General features: G+C 42.1%; 1 protein-coding gene across 3 annotated transcripts; it reads left to right on the top strand.

The window, feature by feature from the left end:
* The first annotated feature begins 2,025 nt into the window (after window positions 1-2,025).
* Window positions 2,026-25,098, top strand: IP6K2 (inositol hexakisphosphate kinase 2). Of its 3 annotated transcripts, none has more exons than XM_080385279.1 (6): window positions 2,026-2,132; window positions 17,667-17,963; window positions 20,085-20,307; window positions 21,198-21,373; window positions 22,723-22,898; window positions 24,313-25,098. In XM_080385279.1, the coding sequence occupies exons 2-6, from the start codon at window positions 17,762-17,764 to the stop codon at window positions 24,808-24,810; spliced, it is 1,275 nt and encodes a 424-aa protein (XP_080241405.1). In that variant the 5' UTR covers window positions 2,026-2,132; window positions 17,667-17,761; the 3' UTR covers window positions 24,811-25,098. The 3 variants fall into 3 exon arrangements, with proteins under 3 accessions (XP_080241405.1, XP_080241407.1, XP_080241406.1); XM_080385281.1 differs by lacking the exon at window positions 2,026-2,132 and adding an exon at window positions 2,153-2,278; XM_080385280.1 differs by lacking the exon at window positions 2,026-2,132 and adding an exon at window positions 2,828-2,849.
* The last annotated feature ends 20 nt before the right edge of the window (window positions 25,099-25,118 follow it).

Here is a 25,118-nt window from a genome sequence, read left to right on the forward strand (position 1 = left end):
CGATGGGATGGGGGTCTGGAAGTTTAGGAAGTGACCATAAAACGTGTGTGGGCAAGGGCAGCGGAGGAATGAAAGGCTTGCCAAGCTGAGCTCAATGTTGACGTCTTATTATGGGCATGAACTGTATCGGGGAAGCTGATCACAGGTGAGGTAGGAGATGGCTGAGTGCCTCACATAGCCTGGAATTACTCCCACACTAATTAAGAGGAACGGAAAGAAGTGCAGTGAGGAGCAAGGTTTGAGGAAATCTAATGCTGCCATGAGCATGTGGGAATATTCCCAACCTCTGGAGGGATCCTGCAGCCACCCACTGCGGAGAGGTCCTGTGGGGTGGCACCAACCCTCCCCTCTCCCTGTGGCTGGGGAACATAAACCAGACGTGAGACCTGGACCAGCTCCGGGCTTGCAAACAAAGATCAAAACTAGCAGTATGTGTCAATAATCTCCAACCTTAACTGCCAGTTTCTTGAGTAAATTACAGACCTGCTCTCTCACAACAAGCTTCAGCCCAAAGAGGCATGGATTTAAAACAAAATCCTTAAATATCCAAGGGAAGTCACCAGTTTTAAATGGTGAGAGACACATACAAAAAAAGATTTTGAAATTAAGACAATCATGATGGCGCCAGTCAGACAAATGAGGAGACTCTCAACAAGCAGTCCTCCTTGGCTTCAACCATCCGCTGGATGGACAAGAGAGGCATATTTTAAGCAGTGAGAACCAAAGGGTATAATTGTTTCTTACACGAGTCTGTATGCATGCTTGTACTTTTAGAACAAGGAGAAATCACAGATCTCTCACCGTCTGAATCTCTTTAGTGAACCAATGCTCACCTCTCCAAACCAAGGAGCCTGGTACCGAACCAGAGCAGCCCTGGGCCCGTGCAGGGGCAGGCAGCTGGGGGGCAGAGGCAGGAGGTTTGAGTGAGATGCTCTGTGTGCACAGCCCTGCCTTGGCAGCCCAAGGCCAGAAAGGCTGGGTCCCTTCTGCAAACAAAGGATGCCTTTTGCTGGGTGTGTTGTACAGCAGAATTGTGGTGGCTTGTGTGGCTTTTAGCTCTTTGACCTTTATTTTAAATGAAATGCAGAGTAATTTGTATCTAAGTGGAGTTGTTCTGTCTCATTAGCGTGATTAAATAGATGGCGGAGCGTTACTAAGTTCATTGTCAGAGAGACTGTTGCTTAGTAATTTAAACTGCAATAATCTCATTATTCAGTTTTTTCCTTACAATGATGGTGGCTCTGTTGTTACAGGCACATTCACGGGCTTGCACGCAAATCCTGACAACTGTGATAGCATTGGAAACATCAGAGCACAAGCTTTGAGAAGTCATTCAAGGTAAAGCTGAGTAGGGGGAGCCTCTGGGACTTTCAGCTGTGTATGCCTGAATGAGGTTTTTGGTGGCATAGAAATAGAAACTCAGAACTAAGGGGTGAGCTCAGGCATATGGCCCTGTGGGCCGCCGCTGCACCAAGGACTCGACAAGACACTCTTCCTCGGCCTCCTCAGGGGGCGAGTGGCTGGGGCGCCCCGGCAGGCAGCGGCCACAGCCAAACTTAACTGTACATCTCACACACGAACGCAGATAAAAAACCCAAGCAGGCCCTGAGACAAACTGATGAGACCCCAACCTAGGGCTGCTGCGGGTCCCGGGGTGACCCCAAAGATTGCCAGGGCACAGGGAGAGGAATGGCAGCGTGCCCATGCCCACAGGGCCGGCACCAAGCGCAGGGCAGGGTAATGCCCTGTGTTTGTCTCGCAAAACCGAGGCAGGACCCGAGCAGCAGCTGGGAGCCACGGAGGGGCTGCTGGCCCAGGCCCGGGCCCGATGGAGCAGGCCAGCCCGCTGCTGCCGCGGAAGGGGCACAGACCGGCCGGGCTGCGAAGCGACGCCGCGTAGGCCCTGAGGGGCCGCGCGCAGCCCGCACCCCTGCCCCGCGCCCGCTGCGGCTCCCCTAGCAACAGCGGCGCTGGCGACCGCCCAATCAGCACGCGGCTGTGCGGCCCGAGCCAATAGGGAGGCGGGCGGGAGGGCGGGGCCCGTGGGGTGGGGGAGGGCCGGCCACGCGCCGTGCCGCCATTTTGACGTCTGAGGAACAAAAGAGGCGAAGCCGCTGCCGGCCTGACACCAGGTAACGGGCGCGTTCCGCCGCTCTCCTGGGCCGGCCGGCCCGCCCCCTCGGCGCTGCGGGCGCTCGGCGAGCCTGCCGCTGGTCCTCCTCTCCCCCGCGGCAGCTGCCTCTGAGGAGGTGGCCGGGGGCTGCCGCTGGCGTGTAAGGTGCGGCGGAGCCCTGCCTCTGCAGGCCCCAGCCCCGCCCGTCGTGGGAGGCCGGTGCCTGGCCTGAGGGATGTGGGGGGGGAGGCGGCTGCCCGGCTTCCCGCTAGGGATGCTCGGCGGCAGCCGCGGGCGGGTGGCGGCGGCAGGGGGAGGGACGTTGCCCGGGAAGTGGGGGAGCACTGCCCTGGTTTCCTCCCCGGGGGAGAGGGAGCAGGGTTCTGGCCTAGCATCGCCCCCGGGAATGCGCGTTCGGTCCGGGATGGAGATGGAGAGGGTGGGATGGAGAGGACGGGCAGAGCGCTCACGGAGCTTCCCCGCTCACACACCGTACCGGCTTCTTGCCCCGCCTCGCCCCCCCTGCGGGGCGGCGGTGGGGGCTGCCGGGCGGGGGGCTGTCGGTAGCGGGGGGGCCGCGGTTGTGCGGTCTTACGTGGGTGGGTGACCCCGGCGCTGGTTGTCGCCCCTTGCTGTTACTCAGCAGTTCTCATCTGCCTGAATCATAGGACGTCGGTTTTCCGTTTTGCCTGGGTGAGGCATGTGCCGCAGGTTGGACGAGCGTTTCCTACACTCGGTAATATTACAAAATCAAAAAAGGGTGCTTCGGGATGCGTTGCATAATTGGACGCGCTGCTCACGAATACCCCTTTTTTTATGTGTAAAACGGAAATAGTGGGTACTGTCTTGTTATGAGCTGGTTTGAGCATCACAGGTTTGTAATACATAATGTGGCTTGGGGCCCTTAGGCTCTTAAAAACACGGTTCAGAGTTTGGAAGTCGGCATTCAGCTTAAGAAAATAAATATTATTGTTGTTGATAGAATAACAGCCTGTTGGTAGTTACATCCTGATATGTCCTTGGCCTTAATTCTGCCGTGAAAGGTATGTGTGTTTAACACCAGTATCTTTCCTAGTGTATGCTGGAATTTAATTACCCTCTACTTCTAGCCTGTCTTTCTAATTTTTTGACACAGTGTCGCATATACTCAGGTATTCCAGAAATGCATCCAGTGCCCATGTGATTTTTTTTTTTTAGACTCATGCACATCTAAGGGGGCAGTTCTGTGTCAAATATTGTTACATTGGAATCTTGCTTTAATATTTACTTCTGGAGCGTTAAAGCTAACGTAAGCTTGTTTTTAACTTTTCAGTCAGTGTGTTATTGGTTGTTACTCAACAGAAGGCTGAAGTAAGACCATAACAGTATTGATGCTCTAGGTCAGGGTTATTTTGGCTCTTAAGCATCCAAGAATTTGCATGTTTGTTCATAACTTTGCTTATATAAGAAAAGCTACTTGTAAAATGTGAAATTGTTCTTAAATTGAAATTAATTTGCATATTTTCAGGACTTACGATAACATTAAGGAATGGAAACTGGGTTTCTATATATATGTGCCTACACACACAAATGTGTATTTTTAAAATGGACTGATTAATTTGTTTACATTTGGCCTATTTAGAATCTTTCAGCTTGTTATTATAATTTTTTCTTGGTTAAAGTATATTACTGAATGGGGAAGAATCCAATGATTTAACTGCCAGAATTCAGGAAAAATTCTTCAAAAATAGTAATATTAAGTGCTCAGAAGTGTCTCCTGGTTAAGGATCATGGGAAGGATTTCAGGGAAGGATTGTAGCCATTCATATATACTAGTTTGTAGACATTTCAGACCTTAAACTTGACCAGGTAGCTTCCAAAATTTATATTAATTGATTTAATTTAAAAGTTGTTTTCCTACCTTTTCTGTTGACACCTTTCTGAAATAATAATCTCTTATCTTGTCTGTGGTATTTTGGTCATAACAAGTAATGTAAGCTTCGTGTTGCTGCTTCTTTTTGAGGAAAGGTAGATCAGAACAGAACCATCATAATCGTATGGTAACTTGGGAAGGAGCTGTAAAACTGGATAGTGGTCAGTCATATGAATGCTGGGCCTTGTGCCCTCAAAATTTCTTCCTTGCAAGCAACTGGTGGGGAAAGATTCAGATTTGTCAGGCATGTCATTTTGAAAAAATAGGATGAGAAAAGATGTTAAAGAAACTCTTTGCTGCCTGTCAGTGGGTGGGCTTCTGGCCAGGTCACTGGTATGGTCATGCTTTAGTTGTTCTCTGATCAGCTGGAGAGTGTCAGAGGGTATTTCAAGGATGTTTTTCCTTTTGAAGAGTAGAAGGATGTGAATCTTGAGGCACTAGGAGTGTCTTATCTGTTGGCTGTGGTGCTAAGGACATGTCTGCCCTTTTGGTTTAGGAATAGGTGGAGGCAGAGAAGCTTATGCTGTCAGGTTGATGGTGGAAGACATACCTCACTAGGGACATAAATTCCACAAGGATATTGTATCTAAAGAGATAAATTAAATAGAAGTCACTCTTAAAAGTCTGTAATTCTTTACTGTCTGAATACTTTCAGTGAATTGGGTTAGATAAAGTCTAGGGAAATTCTGGAGTAACTGGTATTAAATGTCGGTTACTTTCAACAATTCTTATCTGATGGTGTTTGGAAATTGGGAGACAGCTGAAGTGTTTTCTCTAGGTGGTCAGGAGTGCTGCTCCTGCAGCCCAAGTCAGTGCCTGCCCAAGGTCAGGAGCAGTTCCAGATCCAGAATAGGCAAAACAAGTATCTCCTTGGTAATGCTTTTGATGCTGTCCTGCCCCCAGGGAGCTGTGCTTTGGGTGGGGAAGGCTAGGGGCAGGGGTTTTGAAGTGAAGCATTGTTTAATGTGGTTTTTAATGCTAAGCCAAGGTGTAGCCTCTTCCTTTTTGATACATTTCATTGGTTTCCTTAATATTTCTGCACTAATGCTTAAACACAGAACTTGTTTAATGGGTAGGAATGTATTCCAAAAGTTCAGATCCTGTATCAAAAGATTGAAAGGGCAGAATTGAGTTGTGACTAAAAAAATTGACTTGAATGCATTCTACTGGTCTAGATTTATCCAGAAGTGTGGAGGTAAGTGCACAGTACAGTGGAGTTTGAAGTTTTATTAGGCTGACATTGTACATTCAAAACAATTCTTGTGTATCTCGTGAGCTTGGGCTAGAACCATTATCTGAAAGCTGTCAGGTTTTTACGATGGCGTGTGGAAAAACCTTACTGCCTCTTATTCAGTTCATCCACTTATCAGTTGTTGAATTTGCTGATGCTTAGCTCGTCCCTGTTGGCAAGAAGCTGCGGTTGGTCTCCAGGCAACGCAGGTCCGGCTCAGCATCTCCGTGCCTTGCTTGAAGAGATGAAAATTTTCCATTGCGGGGAGAGGATTTTTCCTCTTGCTAATTCTTTTATCTGGCTTTCTGTCTTGCCCAAGGTTATTGTATCTTTGAAACAATACAGGAATAGCTTTGAAGTATTAAGAGGCTCCATTTTAGAGTTTTGAGGTATAACTGCAGTTGTGCATTTCTATAGCTTTTGTCAGAAATACCTTATTAGAATGTTATTTTGGGCCTTTCAAAGTAACTATTTTCTTTCAAAATAATTCTTTCTTCCCCACCCACCCCCCCTTTTTACAAAGCTGTACGACACAGTAACATGCTGTAAGTAGCTAGAAATTTCTCCTCCTGCAGAGTCTGAAATACTGGAAGACATAATGGAAGCAAAATTGCTTGGTCAAATGAAGGTCTAACATTGGTTGTGTTTAACTGAGTGTTTAGGAGCTTGAAATTGTCACTGAAATCTTTTGCAACTACTTGACTTGTGTAGCACTAAGTCTTTCAAGTCCTGATGGTGTTGCAGAAAGATGGGCTGTGTTAGAATAAGGTAATTACAAAGAATAACCTTTGTAATAGGTACAGAAAGTACTCTCTTCGCTCTCTGGTTATCAGATATTTAACCTGCAGTCTTTGACGACCCAGTGTCTGGATTGCTGGTGCATATGGAGGATTGTCTATTGGAGATGGCTGGTTAGTGCCCAGTTTTGCATTATTTTACTGTAAAAAGAAAGGCTTGCTTGTAAAATGGTGTTGAGTACTGAGAGTCTTCCTTTATGAAGACAGACCCTGTGCATGTGCTGTGACGACTGGTTGGGCAAGAGACCCCACAGGTGGTGGCTGGTTTGGAGCTGTGTATGTGCTCATCAGCCAGTTAATAGCTGAAACAGAGCAGGAAAGTACTGAATTCATGCAGTAGCCTTTCAACTGTACTGCTTATCTTGGTCCCTGTTTTTTAGCCTGCTGTGTTGACATCTGAAAAGTTGGAAGGAATCTGGGGGGAAAAAAATAAATTTGGATGGCTTGCTGAAATGGTTACGTATGCCTCAGGTTGTTGAGATTTATAATGGAGAAGATCAAGGGCAGAAGGTACAATTATTTGTAGCTATTTTTCCTCAGAAAATCAGACTTAGAAGCAGCAAGGGTTTTGGGGGGTTTATGTCAGTATCTGCACTAGAGTGAGCACAGCAAAAACATCGATTTTATTTTCTTGGAGCAGAGGGCTTTGAGCATACTCAAATAGCTATGCAGTGCTGTGATGCAGAAATTCTCTACAGTGCCTTAAACCTTATCAGGAATTGTGGGTGCTGCCTGATTTCATGCTTATTGAAGATGACCTCTTTCTTTTAACATTTGCTCTTTTCCTTTTTCATATCTTTTTCCAGAAGAACAGTAATTTATCTGCCTTGTGTTTTAGATATATGGGGGCAATGTCATGGCAATTGATTTTTTTTTTTTTCATGGTGACATCAATTAGATTAGTGTAGTTCCTTGTTACAAAGTTGAGAAATGAAACTGCTGACATGATAGACATTATCTTGATGTCTCTGAGGTGTTAGCTCTTTCAAATGGTTGATTCAGTTTAACTGGGATTGTGAGGTTAAATTGATGGGTGGAGGTGTTCATACTGACACAGCTAGCATTGTAACTGGGAATCTGTTCCAGCTAATTTAGGAAAAAATTTGGATCTGACTTAATAGAAGCAGTCAATTTTCTGAAGAGACATCTGAGTATTAAAGTTAAGGGTATACTTCTAGATGGGGAGAGAACAAAATGTTTTGGAGAATCACTTCAGAATTCATGGAAATAAGTAGTCCCTCAAGGATGAGGGTTAAGTGAAGTAAGTGCTGATGGAAGTGCAGTGAGTTGTATAGTGAGAGGACTGATACAGTTCTGTTGAAACAAAACCTTTCATGTATTTAAACGTAAATGCTGAATGGTGATTTCTTCTAAAGTGCAAATAATGATTTAACATCAGTAGTTCACTTCCAAAAAATAAAATGGTCTTTCATAAGCTTGACTTTTTGAATTTATTTTTTTTTCCTGACAGTATGCTGGCTTTTTTAGAAATACGTAATTGGAACATGAGCACAGTGCGGATGGTGATGCTATATTGCAGGGTTTTTTAAGAGGAAAATAGGTTTCTGGCAGTCATCCCGTCTGAGCCTTCCCTTTTTGGTTAGTGATGGCTTCTCGTTGAAAACAGTTGTGCAAACCACACTTGCTTGTGCTAAATGGTCACTGACTGCCATAAAAATTGCCTGTAAAGCAACAGATGTATTTTAAGGGAATAAGACTTGCTATAGTTGTGTCACATTACCTGGGCTAATAAAACTGGCTAGCTCTTTTGCATCATTAAATGTATTTCAGCTTGTGGGGGGAATGAGACCAATACAGCCAAGCTCTTGCAAAAGCTTCCTTTATAGGTTACTGAAATTGGTAAGTTTTTTTTTCAGGTGGTTTTGCACTGCTGTTTGAATATGTAAACTGTGTGAGATTAAAATGTATTAATTCTTTGACAGTGATTATTACAGTGAGCCTGTAATTGGCTCAGATGGTGTACTATGAGATCAATGAAACATGTAATACATAAATTATTTTTTTTAAAAAAGCATTTTTGAAGTACCATGCAGGTGTCCTTGTCCCTTTTACTAGGGAGAAACTGCTTGAAATGATGTTTAAGGTGCACGTCTGGGTTGTGTTATCAGATTTGAGATGCATTTTCAGTAGTTTGAAATGTTTTGAAACATCAATACAATATAAAAAGATAATGTTAAATGTATTTCACCAACCTGAGCTGTTCTGGAGCAAAAACTCCATCCTTCATAATTTCAGAAGTGTGGTGTCTTGGAACATACACTTGAAGAATTACTGTTAAAAATGTGTGTGGGCGTTTCAAGTCTGTCTGCCTCCTGAGGTACTTTTTGACCTTTTTCTGCAAAAAAAGATAAACTTTTTCATTTGAAGTATGTTGATGTTAAAGACGAATATACACATAAATGGGATGCATGAAGCATAATTGTATTCTGGCCACCATTCTTCCTGTAATAGTTTATTTATAAATGATGCTTGCTTTGTGCTTTCTGGAAATTTTTGCTCAAGGAGTTGGACTGGTTTGTAGGATTTGGGCATCTTATCTTAAATTTGACAGTTATGTCCTGTGAGCTGCTAGTACTTGGGTTTAAAAAGTATTAGGGATCAGGATTTCTGAAGGGAGTACAGAGAAAAATCTTTGAATAGTTAAGTGAATGGGATCTTTGAGCAGGACTGGACAGTGGTCCTCTTGAGCAACTTCTCAGATGTGGTAAATTGGTCACAACTCAAAGGGCCGGTCACAAAGACACAATATTCTTTTATTGAGTGTTAGAAATACAGTTCCCAGACTGCTAAATTCATAGTAAGGAGAAAGGCATAGCCTTGGACTTACTTTAATCTTAATGCTGGAATTTCTGGAGTTTTTCGTATCTTGAATAACACTTCCATGTGTGTAATCAGCACAATGTAGCTCTTGCTGTCATATTTTCAGAAGATTAAAGGCTGAATGCTATTTTGGTTTCTCCATGACAAAGGGCAGTATTGTCTTTTTATAGCAACTGGTGGTTTTAGCTGCTGGTGCCAGAATACTGTTTTAAGATGGATCAGTTTTTAAATAGGTAGTTTTAAGTAGCTTAGTTTTGGTGGTTCAGGTTTCTTAGTTTCCATGGCATTTTTACTTGGAAAAGAGGCTAGTTCTTAAATTACACAATCCCTGAAAAAACTGCATGGGTCAGAATTGCATACTCTTTTTCTGGATGAACGTGCTTAGTAACCTGTAACTTAGCTTTTTGTTCTGGGGAGATAAAATAGCTTTACTTGAGAGATAACACTCCGGCATTTCTCCAGAGCTTGGTGTATGTGGTTAAGATTACAGATTACAAACGGTGTGGGGAAAGCTGAAAGCTGTTGCTCTTGGGGATCTTGAAATGTTAGTTGTACTGAGGTTTAAGAAATTGCAGCTGAGGGGCTGCTGTGTATACTTCTCTTAACCAAGAGCTAGAAGCTTTGAGACTGCCTTGGGTACTTGTCTTGCTTTCCCAGACAGAAGGATTGAGGAGCTAGTTTTCTCCTAGTAATACAGAGCTGGTTGAAGGAAAATGGGAATGATGATAGTGCATGAAGAACAATAATAGAACATTATGCAACTTCAGAATTTTTTTTGTTTGCTGCCTTAATATGTTATGCTTAATGTTCTGTAATTCTTAGTTTCATTTGTTAAGGTTGTATTCAAAAGCCTTTTTGGTATTTGCTGCAGGAGGTGGCTCTGCAGCTGTGGTGTTAAATTTACAGGTGTAAATACATGTCTTAACCTGTGTGGCAGTGTTCATTTCTCATAGTGACTACTGCTGTGTTTGGGTTATATTTAGAGGAAAGCAAAACTAGAACTCCATGTTCAGAGAATAAAAGGAGACAGCATAAATATGTTGCTAGTTTAGAAAAATGTTTTGTGCTGAAAGAGTGTGTCTTTGTATAAATTTTTCAACATTGCAATGCATCATTTTTCATTTCTATACTATAGTCAGAATTCTCTGACTATAAAAAAAACCCAACAAACTCTTAAGGGTGCTGGCTTTACCCCCTTCAGAAGTTCATAGCAGAACAGGATCTTGAATGCAGCACTTGGGAGTAACACTTTACTGTTACAGCCAGTGTTGGACTGTCCTCACACTTCTTTCAGTGGAGGGGGGAAAAAAGATCTAGAGGATTAGTACCTTTAGGTGTGACATAACTGGCATGAGGTCCTCAGAAGAACCTAAGCCATTTCAGGATGTTTTTCTGCAGTTTTAAACTGCCTAGAGATTTTAAAATTATTTAGTGTTTCTTGAAGGTAGGTTAAACTTAAAACATTTACAAAGATGTTGGAACATGTTTTTTTAAAACTAAATACTATTTTAGCTGTTTGGCTTGTCATGTGCCAGTGATAGGTGAGCTCTGACATAGCGCATAGAATTTTCTTGAGATCTAATGCCAGTGGTTGTTACTCAATTTTATTGTTAAGTTCTTCCAGTAATACAGCAGGAAAAATGTATATAACTTGATACAGGGAGTACCTCTAATTTGTATGGAGGAGGGAAAGGGATGCTGCTTTAATATATTGAACTAATGAATAGATACTTTCCACCCAATAATTAAGCATCCATTCTTTTTTGGTGGGAATCTTTTGTTTGTGGCCTAATGTTAAGTATATGATTAGCTTTCTACCTTGATGGGCCAAGACTGCTATCCAGTTAGCTCTGTCATGATTCCAAAGGGTTTTGCAAACATAGCTTGTAGAAAGTTTATATATGAGTTCATGTATAATTCTGGGTTCCTAGATTCAGCCCTTTTTGTGTGATTAACTAAAGGATTTTTTTTTCCTTTTATCTGGAGGAGTTCCTTTATTTTTCCAAACTACAGCAATGTGGTGCTGCAGTTACCAGCTATTTAATATGGACAGATTAAAAAAAAAAAAAAAGAAAAAAAATTAGATTATATCAGTGAGTCTAACAAAAAGGTGGTTTCTTTTACTGGTCTAGTCCAAGCACCCTATGTTGAAGAAGCAGCAGAATTTTCTCTTTTTTTTGGCTTTTTGTATCTGTAGGTGGTTACGATAGACTCATCACTATAGTGCCTGACTCCCATAGCCCTCATGATTTATCAGTGAGGGCTATAGCAAAAGTATTTCTGCTTGGAAATGGAATACATATGTAGTCTCAGTATGTAGGTGTGGAGGAGTTGTATTTTACTCTTGGATTTGCAAGTGTTCCTGCTGAGTATTTTTACAAAACCTCTTGCTTACTCATCTTTGAGCACTAAGTCATGTGGAGATAACTTGATGATTGTTACATTGATTGACTTGCTGCAGAAGAGCTTAAGTAACCTTACTTGCATAGAAATTTACAGCTCAGCATCTTTTTTTTGCTATCACAGCCACTTGGGTTTAAAGTTCTACTTAATGAAGAAGGAGGGGTTTTTTTCCCCTCACTCTAGTCCTTTAAAGTAAGCGCAATGGAGTGGTTTTCTGAAGTATCTTAGAGGTCTGGGTGTTTCCAGACAGTAGCCAAATATGTTAGCAAATGTTGCAAAGACCTACAGCATGTTGCTGCCTTGTGTCATGTTTTCTTCTTGCATTTAGAGAAAACAGAAAATGCCAGCTAAAAAGCAACATGTTCACCTGTCATGTCTTCCACCCCATGTACACACTTGTTACTGTGGCACTGCTCCTCTTCCCCCGTGAAGTTGAAGGATATTAAGTCTGCTGTATTAAATTTGCATTGCTTGCTGTTTAGGGGACAGTGTTCTGGTTTTTTAGAACAAAAAAAAATAAATCTGAGAATTGACAATGTCGATGCATGCTTGTATTGAAGATAAACTTTTTATTTAAAACTAAGTACCAGAATAAGTATTTGCTTCCTGTAATCATGCAGAATAGTTAAGGCTGTTATTAAGGCTTTTCCCAAAACCATAGGATTCATATGAGCACATCATTATGCAGGCTCTGCATTTCAACCCTAATGGGATAAAAGTTCAAAGTTGTAGCTTTTATTGCTTAAACTTGGTTATATTGTTACTATTGAAGATACAAAAGGCTTCAAAAGCCATCCTGGTGTGGGACTTGCTTTGTATTTAGAGGTACAGTAAATCTTGACAGCTAGGAATTTATTAACATTTCTGATGAATGCAGAGGTCTTTTTTTCCATTAAGAATGAAAACATGTATTATAGAGGGTTTGCTCCCTAATGTACATGCAGTTAATCTTTAAAACAGAATCAGAAATATAAAATTACATTTTAAGGCAGCTGACTGAATGCTAGAGGATTTGAGTATCTCCATTCTAATCTGGAGCAGAACACATCAGACAGAGTAACTTCAATTCCTGGGCCAAGTACAACTAAAGGGAATGTTAGAAGCACTTTCTTACCAGTGTTAGACTAGGCAAATTTGCTAATAAAATAGTGTTATGTGTAGAGGAATGGTATTGGTTTTCATCAAAATGAATCACAAGTTGTGCAAGAACTTTGAGTCTGAGCATGTTTAACATATCTAAGGTTTTTAATACTCTGGTGTTTGTATCTTGTGTTCTTTGATTCAAGGAATGTACCTTGCTATTTGTAAACAAGCAGAATACTTGGAATATGTAGTTTGGTGGCATAAGGACTTGTAAAATTCCTGTAACTATTCCTGTTTGCTAAGTGTATTGTAGGTTCTTAAAGTGTGTTTCTTCTGCTTTAGTTGTGAGGGGCCTTTCTCTTTGAGCATTGTAAGGGCTTACCAACTCAGACCTGAGGTAGGTACGTAGCTTTTTGGTTTTGTGCACGAAACAATGGGTGCACACAAACCTACTGTACACTTTCCACATGATAGTTGCATTTTCCCATGTCCTTTCTCAGCTGGTACTCATTTCTTCCTGAGTATTCTTTGAGTTGAAGCAGCTTTCTCTTTGGCTTCTCTAATGGGTCACTAATAACACCTGTATTTTTTTTTTTTTGCTTGTTTGCTGGCTGTGCCATTTCTGTTTCCTTGGAACCTTGGGAAGAAGCTTAGTTTTGTCTGGTTCAGTGGGGTTACAGCGTCCTACAGCAGCTCTGCTCTGAAGGTAGCTACCCGGTCAGCTTCCTTCTTTGTGTTACCCAGTGAACTGAGAAAAGGACAGGCAGAAAGCTTTGCTGCCTTGCTATTTCTGTCACTGTAAAGCTGACTTACAGCTATTTGGATCTGCAGATATCACCCGAAGTAAAAAGTTGGCACTTGAGAGAAACCAGGTTTTAACAGACTGCTTAGGAGGGCAACTCTGCTATTACAAAGTTTTGGGAAGAGGTGTTATTTTTGAGATTGTTATGAAGGAAGGAACTGCTGCATAATTGAGAGCTGTGCTTTCCAGAGGATGTGTTTGTTAGTGCAGTTATGTACGGGACTAAGTCGAGTATCTGTAATGACATGAAATACCTTCCAAAGAATGCTGTCAACTGAGATTAATATTCAAAGCCTGAAAACATGAGTTCATTGCCGTATTCTTTCAGTGGTCATTGTCACAGATGATTGAGAATAAGATGTGTATATGTCTTCTGTTTTCGATATTTGGGTTTTAAACATCCTTTGCTGCTTACTGCAATGACATTGCTCAAGCTATTGTTATTGTGTCTAGGCAAGTTTTTATTTGCTTCCTTCAAGTTATGTCAGATTTCTCTTAAATGCTTGACACGTGAAGGAATAGTACATCTGCTTTTTTTGGCTTATGTGTCCTTTGAACAAAAGATCTTAGCCAAAGGCGCTTAAAAGCACATAGAAGGAAAAGGGCAGGGTACTACGCTGAGCCTGCATTTGGTATCTGGGAAAATTGCCTAAAACCAGCTGTTTTGTGCTCTTTCTTGCCCAAAGAGCATTGAAAACAGAGTGTGGAATCAGAGGAAAGGCAGTGAAGAACTATATTGTGCTTTTGCTGGTCAACATTGTTGTCACTTGAAGCTGTTGGTCTTCGCTCAAAGTTTTTATTTTGAAGGAAGTGCAATCAATTTAACATGTTTGTGAGGTTGTTTATGGAAGTAAGATGCTTTGCACTGCTTCATTTGTAAGTATTTCTGATTGGCATTGCAATTGTTCTGCAGGTTCTGTTGTTAATCTGATTGACAAGATTCCCTATATGAAGTAGAGCCAAAATGACAAACAAATTCTGATTATTTGTAGTGGTAGTGTTAGAGCATGCAGCAGGAAAAAAACCTAAAGATCTTACTCGAAGTTTTTTTGCAAATGAATGAAAACAATTTTGGATGAAAACAAACTGAATTTGAGGTAAGCAATGCTTCTTATCTTGAAAGGTTAAAATATATTAGTTGTTCAAAGAGCACACTAAAACCTCTGGATTCATAAAATCTAAAATATGGACAAGATTGTGCGGGCTTGCTGCTGCCGCTTTGAGCACTATTGCTCTGTTCAAATCATACATGCGTTACAGGCTTATAAGAAGTCAGTAAATCGCTTTGTGCAATTAAGGAGCTTGGTTAAAGTCTTTATAGCAAGGAACTCATTGCTGACACTGTTCAGTAGTCCTTGCATATAGGTTTATACTGCATAGCTCTATTAGTACAATTTTTATTCAGCAGGGGCACATACTGCAAACGTCTTGTAGTGGAAACAATATATGGGAGTTGCACTGTGTTTTGGAAGATAAAAACAGAAGGAGAGCTTACTAATACAGGCACAGTAAACTCATCTTTACTTGTGTGAGTTTACATCTTTGTCTCTGGTAGATTCACATTTACCTTGTGCTCATGCAGACCTGGTACACGGTGTTTGACTATGTATAGATAATTTTAACATATCCTTGGGGGGGGGGTGAAATCCAAAATGCACAAACAAAAAAAAACCAACCAACAACCCAACCCAACAACCAAACCAGCCCTGCCTAAATATTTCATAACTGATATGCTATAAAAAAACCTTGCTGCTTTGTCCCTCGAATGGGAAGTTACACTGTGTGATGTGCTGCCAGATGTTACTTTTTCAGGAAACAGTGAAGTAGCATGAGTAGTCCTGTCCAATTCTGTGCTTGGCAATTCGTTGCAGAATGAATGTGGTGTGCCATGTGCAAGTTTTGTCCAGACCACTTGGGCATATATATGAAAGTAAACAAGTTGAGCTGGTGCTAATGAGCTCCCTGAAGATGTGCTGGGTAAACAAGGTGTGCGTTATTTGTGTTGGAGGTGCTTTTTGCTGGAGAGTGATTTCTATAGCATAAACATCTGCAAGACTTAACTCCTGATGCAACTCTGATGCCGTAGAACTAGGACTAACTAGGTGTTTGAGGTTAAGGGATGTTGTGGGGTACTTTCTCAGTTTGAATCTCTGCAGCTGCCCATCAGTGTCTCTACGTCGGGGTAATTAGGAAGGTTGCCACCGAATGGCAGTGCCGGCTTAGAAAGAGTGGCTTTTGTAACGCTGATGTACTGTGACACTGTTAAAAGTGGCTGTGCCAAGGTAAAGAAAGCTCTGTCACCGCAAGATCATGTACATGTCTAACTGTGCAGCCCAGTGAAAACCAGCACTCTTCTGGCTTTTCCTGGGAAATTCCAACAGACTGGAGGCATTGTTGGCTCTAGGAGGTCCTGATGAAAACTCTTGAGGCTTGTAAAATTACTGGTGCATTAGACAAACACAGACTGAGGCTTAAAATTTCTCTAATAGAAAATGGAAGTAACTCTCAGTCAGCGCTTACTCGGGACCTAATGTGGCTTGCTGAGTGTGGGTTTGGTGAAAGCTTGAAGTATGTTACACATCTGCTGGTAAGTCAACTTGCAGTCGAGTCTTACGTGAGGAGCAGCGTGGCCCTGCCTGCAGTGAGCGGTGCTGCGGGGAGCCATCGGGCAGGTCCGTGACTCTGAGGCACTAACAGTGCCATCTGACGGCGACAGCTGCCGGGGTGGGTCGGGCTGCCTGGTGCTGGAGGTCATACCGGGGTACGCGGCTTTCCACACTGTCTGGGCACCGCGGTGTTGCTCAGCTTGGATGTAGTTAGATAGCTTTTTGGAAGTGGCTCGTGTCCGGTGTGAGACTGAGAGGATTTTACCTGTATGTCTCTAAGTTGTCAAATTGCTGATGTTGAGGTAGGTGAGGAACTTCTCTGGGGATGCAGTAGCTGCATTATGGAAAAAAAACCCCAAACCACTAGGAAATCAACAGCAGTACAAATAGAGATGGAAAGCTTACCGGTTTTGCTCTAATCTTAAAGTGTAGAGTGCCAGAGTATTGTTTCTGGTAAAAGATTAAATTTTGCATACTCTTGCAGAGGTGGCCTGAGTTTTGTTTTCTGGATTAAATAATAACATTTTTTAAAAGAAAAATGTTAAAACTTTTTTTTAAAAGTCTGTCAAATAAGGCTTTTGAAAGAAGTGGGGGGGAGCTAACTGCTGTGTAGTGAGCAAAACTCTATTGACCTGTTTGTTACCCTTAGGTGCAGGTAAACATTCCAGGAGCTGGGTTTCAGTTGATTGATCTGTTGTTTCTTTAAGCAGTTTAGTTTAATTTAATTAATGCCCTTATGTACAGGGCATGCTGTAGGCGTCTGTAGTTCTGTTGGTGACACTGCTTTAAGCCTGCAGGTCTCTGCTTTTCAAGTTAATGTAAAGCTGCTAAATATCTAAGGAGGACAAATAAAAATAGACCTGTGACCTAGAACACTTTGTAGTCTCTTTGAATTAAATGCATTATTGTTCGTGTAATGATCTTCACACAAAATAAGAGGCTGTTCTTAGCTGCAAAAAGTTAATCATTAAAGCTCAAGTCTAAAATTAGAGCAACTCTACTTAAAAAAAATACTGGAAGGTAGATACCAGGACAGTCATGTTTTGGTTTTTAGTTTTGCTCCTTTAATTGCATATTGAAGTGCAAGTTGCGTGAAGCTGGGGGCTGGCAGAACGGAGCAGTGTGCGGTCATGGGCAGGGTTGGCAGCTTCTTGGGGTGCAGGTGGCACAACACCCTGCCATCCGCTGCGTTTACGTAAAAATAAGTCATTGGAAAATTGCTTATTAGCATTATGGTTTTTAGCTGAAAAGTTAGCATCTGTGTAATATCTTAAATATCTGACATATTGTGAAATATATGTCCGGGCTGGACCTCGGCAGGTATCTGTGATTGCTGTCACTGTCTGGAAGGGAGGAATCGTAAATTTGGGTTTAATTACAAATTTCGGGCTGGCCTGGGGTGTTCGCTGCTAACGTTTGGTGGCGGGTGGGGGGTGTGTGTGTGTCGTTGGGAGCGGTGATGCGTCTGGCTCTGAACGGACGCTGGAAGGCTTTAGGCGTAACTTGAAGTAGGGCTCGCCGGGACTTCACATCAATATTTTTTTTTTATTAAAACGGCAACAACAAAGAGGGCCGGGAGTTTTACCCGCCTCTCGCCCGCTGACGGGTGCCGTCGGTGCGCATGCGCGACCCGGGCGAGGGCGCCGTGGGGCTGTCCGCCCCGCCCCGCGGAGGCTCCCATTGGCTGCGCGCGCTGAGGGGCGTGCCCGCGGCGTGCCTGCCTGGCTGCGCCTCGCGCCGGCCCGCAGTCGGCCGCCTCCGTCGAGCGAGCGGCACGCGCAGCTCCGCTCCGCTCCGTGGCGGCGCTCGGCCTTGCTTACCTGGCCTCAGCGTGCGGGGGACTGACGGACCGGCGCTCTCTTGTGCTTGTCTTAACAGACTTGTGAACCGGAATAAACCTTCAAGTCTCGGAGGCTTCTGGCTCTGAACTGCCTTCACTACTGTCGCCTTCTTCTGTCTAATGTGCTACAAGGATGAGCCCAGCATTTGGAGCTATGGAAGTGGAGCACTATTCCAAGGGAGTTCTGCTCGAGCCTTTTGTCCACCAGGTTGGAGGACACTCCTGTGTCCTCCGGTTTAATGACAAGACCATCTGTAAACCCCTTATTCAGAGGGAACACCAGTTCTATGAGACTCTCCCAACAGAAATGCGTAAATTCACTCCGCAATATGAGGGTAAGTTATCAAACCTTGGGATGGGGTTGGGCTTTCTGTAAATACAAGCGTGCTGTGCTCTCTGTTATCTCTGAAATCTCTTCTGTGTGGAAGAGATTTTAGGGTTTTCTTTTCATGTATTTTGATGTTGTCTGAGGCAGGCTGTGGAGATGCAGGGTGGAAATGCTTGCCAAGTTGGTGTTTGGGCTGACTAACAGCATTAGAGTAGAGCAGCTCTGCTGGTGATAGCCCATATATCTCCCTTAGGCACAGGTAAGTAGCTAACAGCTTGTGAATGTTTTCAGTGATTCTCTGCTGCTTTTTGTGTGGATTTCTGATTATTTTTTTTTGCCACTTGTTTCATGTTTGTTTACAGGGATTTTGTAAGATTGGTTGACAGTGTTTTGTGTAAGCTTAGCTGTGGTCTCTTGGTTTTGGATTTCTCCTCTGACTCTCATCATGATTGCAATAAATACATGTCAGTAAGGTGTCTTGTGGAATATTTGCAGTGTTGTTTCTGCCATTAAGGAAATGAAAATTCATGGCATTTAGGTAGGCAAGGATCAAGTAGCCGTGATGAGGCTGAGTCAGATGTTATGTAGGAGTGGAAATTCCAGTTCTCCTAAGAATTGTGCTAGTTAACAGAAACACTTTTCATTCTCTTTGCTATTCCGTCAACTGCTGCCTGGTGATTAATAGATAATGTCTGAAGCACTTTTTAAAATGGAGTTGCTTTTTAAAGCACATTTATTTTAACAACCGTAAGGGTGATCAAGTTTTGCATACTGTTTGTGAAACTGGCAGAAGACTTCAGAGGAGATGTTTCAAAGTTAATACACCCTGCACGCTTACAGAGACTTTTTGATGCATCAGACTACAAGTTCTGTTGGACTGAAAGAAAATGTGATCTTTGAATGACACTTCTCCAAATGTAATAGAAGAATTGTACTAGTGTGTATGGCATTTTGGGGAGCGTGGGGAGGGATTTAGGGGTAATGGGCCTCATTTGGTCCATCTCTGTGATTTTATTTTTTTTCCAGGATAAAGCCAAAGGCCATTTGCTAGCCAATTCCCCCCTTTTTTCCTGTTGTCCTTTCCTTTGTGGCAGCAGGACTGTCAGAGCTGTGCTCCTTGCCCCAGCCTACTGTAGGTCTCAGAGCCGCCTGCCCTGCTCAGAAGTGCCGAGACCTCTCCCCTAGCTAGCGATGAGCTGCAAGAACTGTGCAGACTGATTGATTTGAAAATAGAGAGAGAACTGAAGAATAAAATTAAAAACAATTCAGAAATTGTGGCTTCTTCATTAACCACTGAAACTTGGTAATGTAGCACTGAGTGCATCTGCATCTGTCAGTGTTCCACTAAGGCTCTTAAAATGCAATGCAGTACTCTAGAGACTCTTGAGGGGAGGTTGAGAAAAAAACAATGCTTTCAAGTTTCACCATGTTTCTGTACCAAAAATTTGTTTTGTATTGCATTTTTGTTACTTATTTTACAAGATTTCTGCATACCCAGTATCAATAAAATATATTCCAAAAATGAGAAGAAAATGTGTAATTAAACATAGTGATTCTAAGTGGAAGCTTTTGGACTAGTTTCTATTGTAATGTGATGTCTTGTTTGTTGTTTTGCTCTACTTGCAAATCTTTCCTTTCCCCTGGGAATCTATTAACCAAATCTTGTTTGGATAAGTGCTTTTTGCTTTGCTGTCATGCAAAACTGAAAGCTTTTGATGGGGGGGGGGGGGGTCGTGCAGGTCACTTCTCACAGCAAGATGTTAACAAATGTTCTAAATCTCATTTAGGGTCAGACCAGTCAGGTGTTTTAATAAAAACTTTTATTGATTGAAATTGTGTCCTGTTATTATTTGATTCTTGACTGCATCAGAGAGAGAAAAGAACCTTTTGTATCACTGTTTTGTCAATATGATAAATTGTCTTTTGTGAGGTGTCACTTTTGTCTAGGTCTTTTGATATTTGTTAGGTTGGCAGATGAGGTTTGTCCTGTGGCAAGATAGAAACTAAGGACCGGGGTAAGAGAAAAAAACCCAAAAGTTGCTATATTTTTAGTGTAAAATCATGCATTCTAAAAGGCTTCCTTGTCACTTCAGCAATTCAAAGCTGTCTGTGTCCTTTCTCTCTTCAGGTGTGGTGTCAGTGAGCTTTGAAGAGGATGAAGATGGAAACTTGTGTCTAATAGCATATCCATTAAATGGGGACCATGATAACTTAGAAAACTTAGATAATTCTGACTGTGAACCCAAAAGTAAGCTGTTGCGATGGACTAACAAAAAGACAATGTTGTTAGAAAATGAGAAGATATCTAAGGAATGGGTCCGACAGCATAGGAAAGAGGAAAAAATGAAAAGGTAAGTTTGATGGGGGGAACTGGGATGCAGAGTGTTGAAGCGTAAATTTTTTTGCTGTCAGATGAGCATCTGGTCTCTAGAATTCCAGAGAATTCTCCAGAACTTTCTTTGCTTTGCTTGTTCTTTTTGGTTTTCCTGACCTCTTCAGTGCAGTTAGGTTCAGTAGTGAAACTAGTATGTCCTCAGCCCAGTAGTGTGTTGAGTCTTTTCTTCTTCCCCCTGTCACCGGTCAATTGAAAAAGGTTTCCTCAATGTTATTTTTGAAGCTTCCAGGGAAAACCGAACGAAAACAAATGCCAGAACAAAAAAAAAACCAAAGACCACCAACCCCAAATTCACAAAAAAACCAAACCAAAACTCATCTGCAAAAGCACAATAGTTGTAAAGAACAAACAAACAAAACCACAAACAACAAACCCCACACAGAAATTTCAGTGTTACTACACATGGCACACTTCTTGTAGGAATCTTGCTTTATCCCTGTTAGTGACACACAAATGAACGAGGTGAAATGTTAATTGTGGCCACTGTAAACTGTGAGCCATGGTGTATTGTGCTAAAAGTGGTGACCTTAGCAAAGGATAAATCTTATAGCATATTGCTGCTCCTTGCGTTACATCCATTGAAGGTCAGGAGTATGGAAGTAGAATTACTACATGTTTTGTAACGTTTGGCTATATGCTAATTTATATTAATATACAAGTAGCTTTATAGAGGTTGAAATACTACTGATGGGCAGCTTGTCTTCTTGCACAGAGCAGAATAAAGCTCGTGCTAGCTGTTAATGAAGGCAAGCAACATAGTTTGTAAAGTTAAATCCACTGACAACCCCTTTAAAGTGCTTATTTTTCTACTTGTCCTCTCATTTGCTGCTTCATTCTGTTTTCTAGTCACAAATTGGAGGAAGAATTTGAGTGGCTGAAGAAATCTGAAGTCTTGTATTACACTGTAGAGAAAAAAGGAAATGTCAGTTCACAGTTTAAACACCATAATCCTTGGAGCATGAAATGTCACCAGCAGCAGTTACAGCGGATGAAGGAAAACGCAAAACACCGGAATCAATATAGTATCCTTTCCTGAAAATACCTCATAACAATGGAATGAGTAGGGCTCTGCTTTTTTTATTTCTTCGACATGCCAAATAAAGTACAGAGCAGGCTTAACTGCAGTCCGGAGGGACTCTCTGAAGCCATGAATTATTTGGTTACTTTGAAGGGATTGACAGAACTTTCCAGAACACAGGCTTTTACAGCATGTAATAAAGTAGCTTTATTGGCTACTAGGAAATTCAGATAATCTATTATACTAACTGTAGATTAGTTAGTAGATGGGTTTTACAACATACTGGTTGGGTTCTTCTACGAAAACAGCTTACTAATGAAAGCTTTCAAAGGAGAAGAGTTCTGTCACTTTCTGTTACTGTTTTGGTATTGGTGTTTTTAAAAACTAGGGTCATCTTTCCCTTTTCAGGAACTTCTTAAATATAGGAGATACTCCAGTGCTTGGAGTTGTCTGCTTCTAGTAGTCTCCTTTTAATAAGCCTTTTTGATAAAAGCTGAATAAACTGTCATGTAGGATTGGAACATGAGAAACCAAAAATAGTGACTGAATCCATGAATGCTGAAGCACACTGATTTTGTGCTGTGGAACCACAGGCAAACATCTCCAATCTGTGTGTTTTGTGGAAAAAAAAAATAGTGCTGTGTGCAGGGTTGGATGCAACTGACACATCCTGCAAAAATATGAATACCTGTGTACTTAGGTAAACAAATTCCTCTTGTCTGAGGGCTTTCAGTGAATGCATTACCAGAACATCTCTGACTAATAAACTGTTCCAAATGATAGAAAGCATTTCGTGGCTAGTATCATCACTGTTTCACTGTAGATGATGATTAAATTACCAAAGTAGAAGAGTGATCTCTCTGGAGCAGCATTACTACAGATGTGCTGTATTCTGAAGTGCTTTTTAATTTCTGTGTTTCAGAGGGTGCTGTGACAATGCCTGACTTGTGGGGGTTTTTTGTGGGTTTTTTTTTTGGGGGGGGGGGGGGGGGTGTGTGTGAATGCTAACCGAAGCACACAGAATCTTATTTTTCCACAAAAAATGTCTTGCTAGACAGGAAGTACTTCATAATTCTAAGTCAGCTGCCAGATTATATTTCTGTATGACCCTGGTTACTTTTTTTTTTTGTTCAATGTGGAAATTCACCTGTTTTTAGAGACCAGTGAAAGTGGAGCTGGATATCCCCTCTGCTTTATGCCAAGCTTATGTAACTATTTTATGATAGGCTAGGCTACTATGCACTGGGCATGTTTGGGGTGTGTGTAAAGTTAAGACTGTGGCACTGTAAAATCTGTGATAAGGGCTTTAAAACCTGTGGTCCGTATAGTGTGGATTGTTCCTTAACTAATCAGAATTCATTTTGCTGGAAAACCTAACATCTCGATATGAAGTACCCTGTGTGTTGGACCTTAAGATGGGAACCCGACAGCATGGAGATGATGCATCAGAAGAGAAGAAGGCTAATCAGATTCGCAAGTGTCAGCAGAGTACATCAGCTGTTATTGGAGTACGAGTTTGTGGCATGCAGGTGAGAAGAAAACTGATGATGTGTAGGGCAACAGACTCGCATCCATTTTTGTTAGTGGGGTTTTTGGCTTACGTAGTTGTCCCATGTGTCGCTATCCTTGAGTTGCTGCACTTTTCCTTCAGTGAGGGAATGAGGCCTTCCAGTGTCACTTACTAGTTGAAGGTGGCAGCATGTGCAAGAGCAGTCTGCAGCACGCGTTCCGCATTAGTGAGTGCATTCTCTGAGTATAAAAAGTCTCCTGCACAGTAGCAGCAATTCAAAGCTGTGTAGTAAATCACTGATTCAATTAATGTTTCAAGATAGCGTAGGAAACTGCTGAAAGGAGGGTCTGCCAGTACATGCATTTTGAATAAAGCATGTGGAAATTTGGCAGAATGTTAAGTAATCTTCTGTCTTGTAGACTTTGAAAAGCCCCACAGATCTTTGACCGCTTTAAGTAGACTTGTTGCAAAGTGCAGATGAGAAGTGGCTTGATAAATGTGGTAAGTCTCATGGCCAAATAAGGAGGTAGAGTTCTGTGGACTTTCACCTCAGTTTTTTGTTTACTTGCTTCTGTATTCCTAGAGGGACAAATGGGAAACAACTTGTTTGTATTTGAGGATTTTTCCGAAGCCTCTCTCCTCCCAACCAGTAGATTCCAGGAATGCCAGCAGTGTTTGCTAGGACTTGTTCCACAGCATGACTGTTGGCACATTTGGTGTTCAGTTCACTGTTTAACTTTGGGGAAAAGCACAAGGCAGAAAGGGAAGTGTAGAGGCTGCATTTCTAACCACAGCGTGCTGGGATTTGAGCGGGGCCTGCTCCTTGTTTGCCTTCCAGTATAGATCTGTGCTGGAAAACAAGAGGAACTTTGGAGGCAACTGCAATCCTTACTTGACCCAGATGTTTAGGTATTATTGAGCCATGTGTTGTACAGACTGCTCTCCTGTAGGAAGGAATCTTCCTGCAGGAGCACCTCTGACTTTAAATACAGAGGATTATAGGGCACACCTTAGTTTTATATAGGAGTGTTTGCAGTCTCTTAGTTTGGGGTTCTGGGAATCAGCTGGTACGTCTGTGAGCAGAGGCGGGTAGTGAGCTTGAATGAGTGGCAGTGGTACAAGTTGTAGCTTGACTTTGGGAGATCTTGGCCACAGCTTTCCTAATCTCAGTTAATCTCCTCATTCTTACATCCCTGGTGGAAAAGCTCAAGTCTATACTGAAGGAATTTTCCATTTCCTCCGTGCCTCGAGTTTCACAGGCACTGCTGAATCTGCTGTAAGCAGTTTCTGTAACTGTGCAAGAGCAATTTTATGTGGTATGTCATCTTGTAAAAGTGTTCTGGAGCATGTCTTCCCTCTTTCCCTGGCTTTGAGTCAGTATTACCAGCAATTGTAACTATTTCTTTTCTCTTGTGTTGTGTTTGTATATGCAGGTCTACCAGGCAGGCACTGGCCAGCTAATGTTCATGAACAAATACCACGGAAGAAAACTCTCAGTCCAAGGATTTAAAGAAGCACTTTACCAGTTCTTTCATAACGGCAAATACCTGCGCAGGGAACTCTTTGAATCTGTCATTAAAAAACTGACTGAACTCAAGGCTGTCCTAGAGAAACAGGAGTCTTACCGCTTCTATTCGAGCTCCTTGCTGATAATTTATGATGGAAAGGAAAGGCAGGAGGTTGCTGTCGACTCAGACCCAGAGGACTTAGAGGACCTTTCAGAGGAGTCTTCAGATGAGTCAGCAGGAGCATATGCCTACAAACCAACTGCTAGTACTGTTGATGTCCGTATGATAGACTTTGCCCATACAACCTGCAAATACTATGGAGAAGATAGTGTGGTGCATGAGGGCCAAGATACGGGTTATGTTTTTGGACTTCAGAATTTAATAGATATTATTAAAGAAATAAGAGACGAAAGTAGCGAATAAACAGTGTTGAATGCACATCAGTAGAAAGCACTATTGTGACTCTTTGTATTCCAAAATTATTGGCCACTTTCTGGTGGTAGGAATCTTTACAGGCTCTGCAGGGATGGTCCTGCCAGAGTCAGACTTGTTCAGAGGGCATTTACTTATATTGGTGCTGGACCTAGCACTGGCAAAACTTGGTATCCTTATTTATTTTAACTTTCTTAAACATTCCATATTTGATTACTCAGATACCTCTGTTATCCCTGTGTGTATACGTTCCAATAAAATTCTTTTTGTTCGTTGTAAGTGATGCTTCTGTTGTTGCT

This window comes from Falco punctatus, assembly GCF_963210335.1.
Source record: "Falco punctatus genome assembly, chromosome: 4".
Lineage (NCBI taxonomy): Eukaryota > Metazoa > Chordata > Aves > Falconiformes > Falconidae > Falco > Falco punctatus.

Bases quoted from the DNA above. Each gene is read 5' to 3' on its own strand.
- IP6K2 (XM_080385279.1), top strand. From the start codon at position 17,762: ATGAGCCCAGCATTTGGAGCTATGGAAGTGGAGCACTATTCCAAGGGA. The intron at 17,964-20,084 runs GTAAGTTATCAA...TTCTCTCTTCAG, and splicing joins ATTCACTCCGCAATATGAGG to GTGTGGTGTCAGTGAGCTTT. The intron at 22,899-24,312 runs GTGAGAAGAAAA...TTGTATATGCAG, and splicing joins TACGAGTTTGTGGCATGCAG to GTCTACCAGGCAGGCACTGG.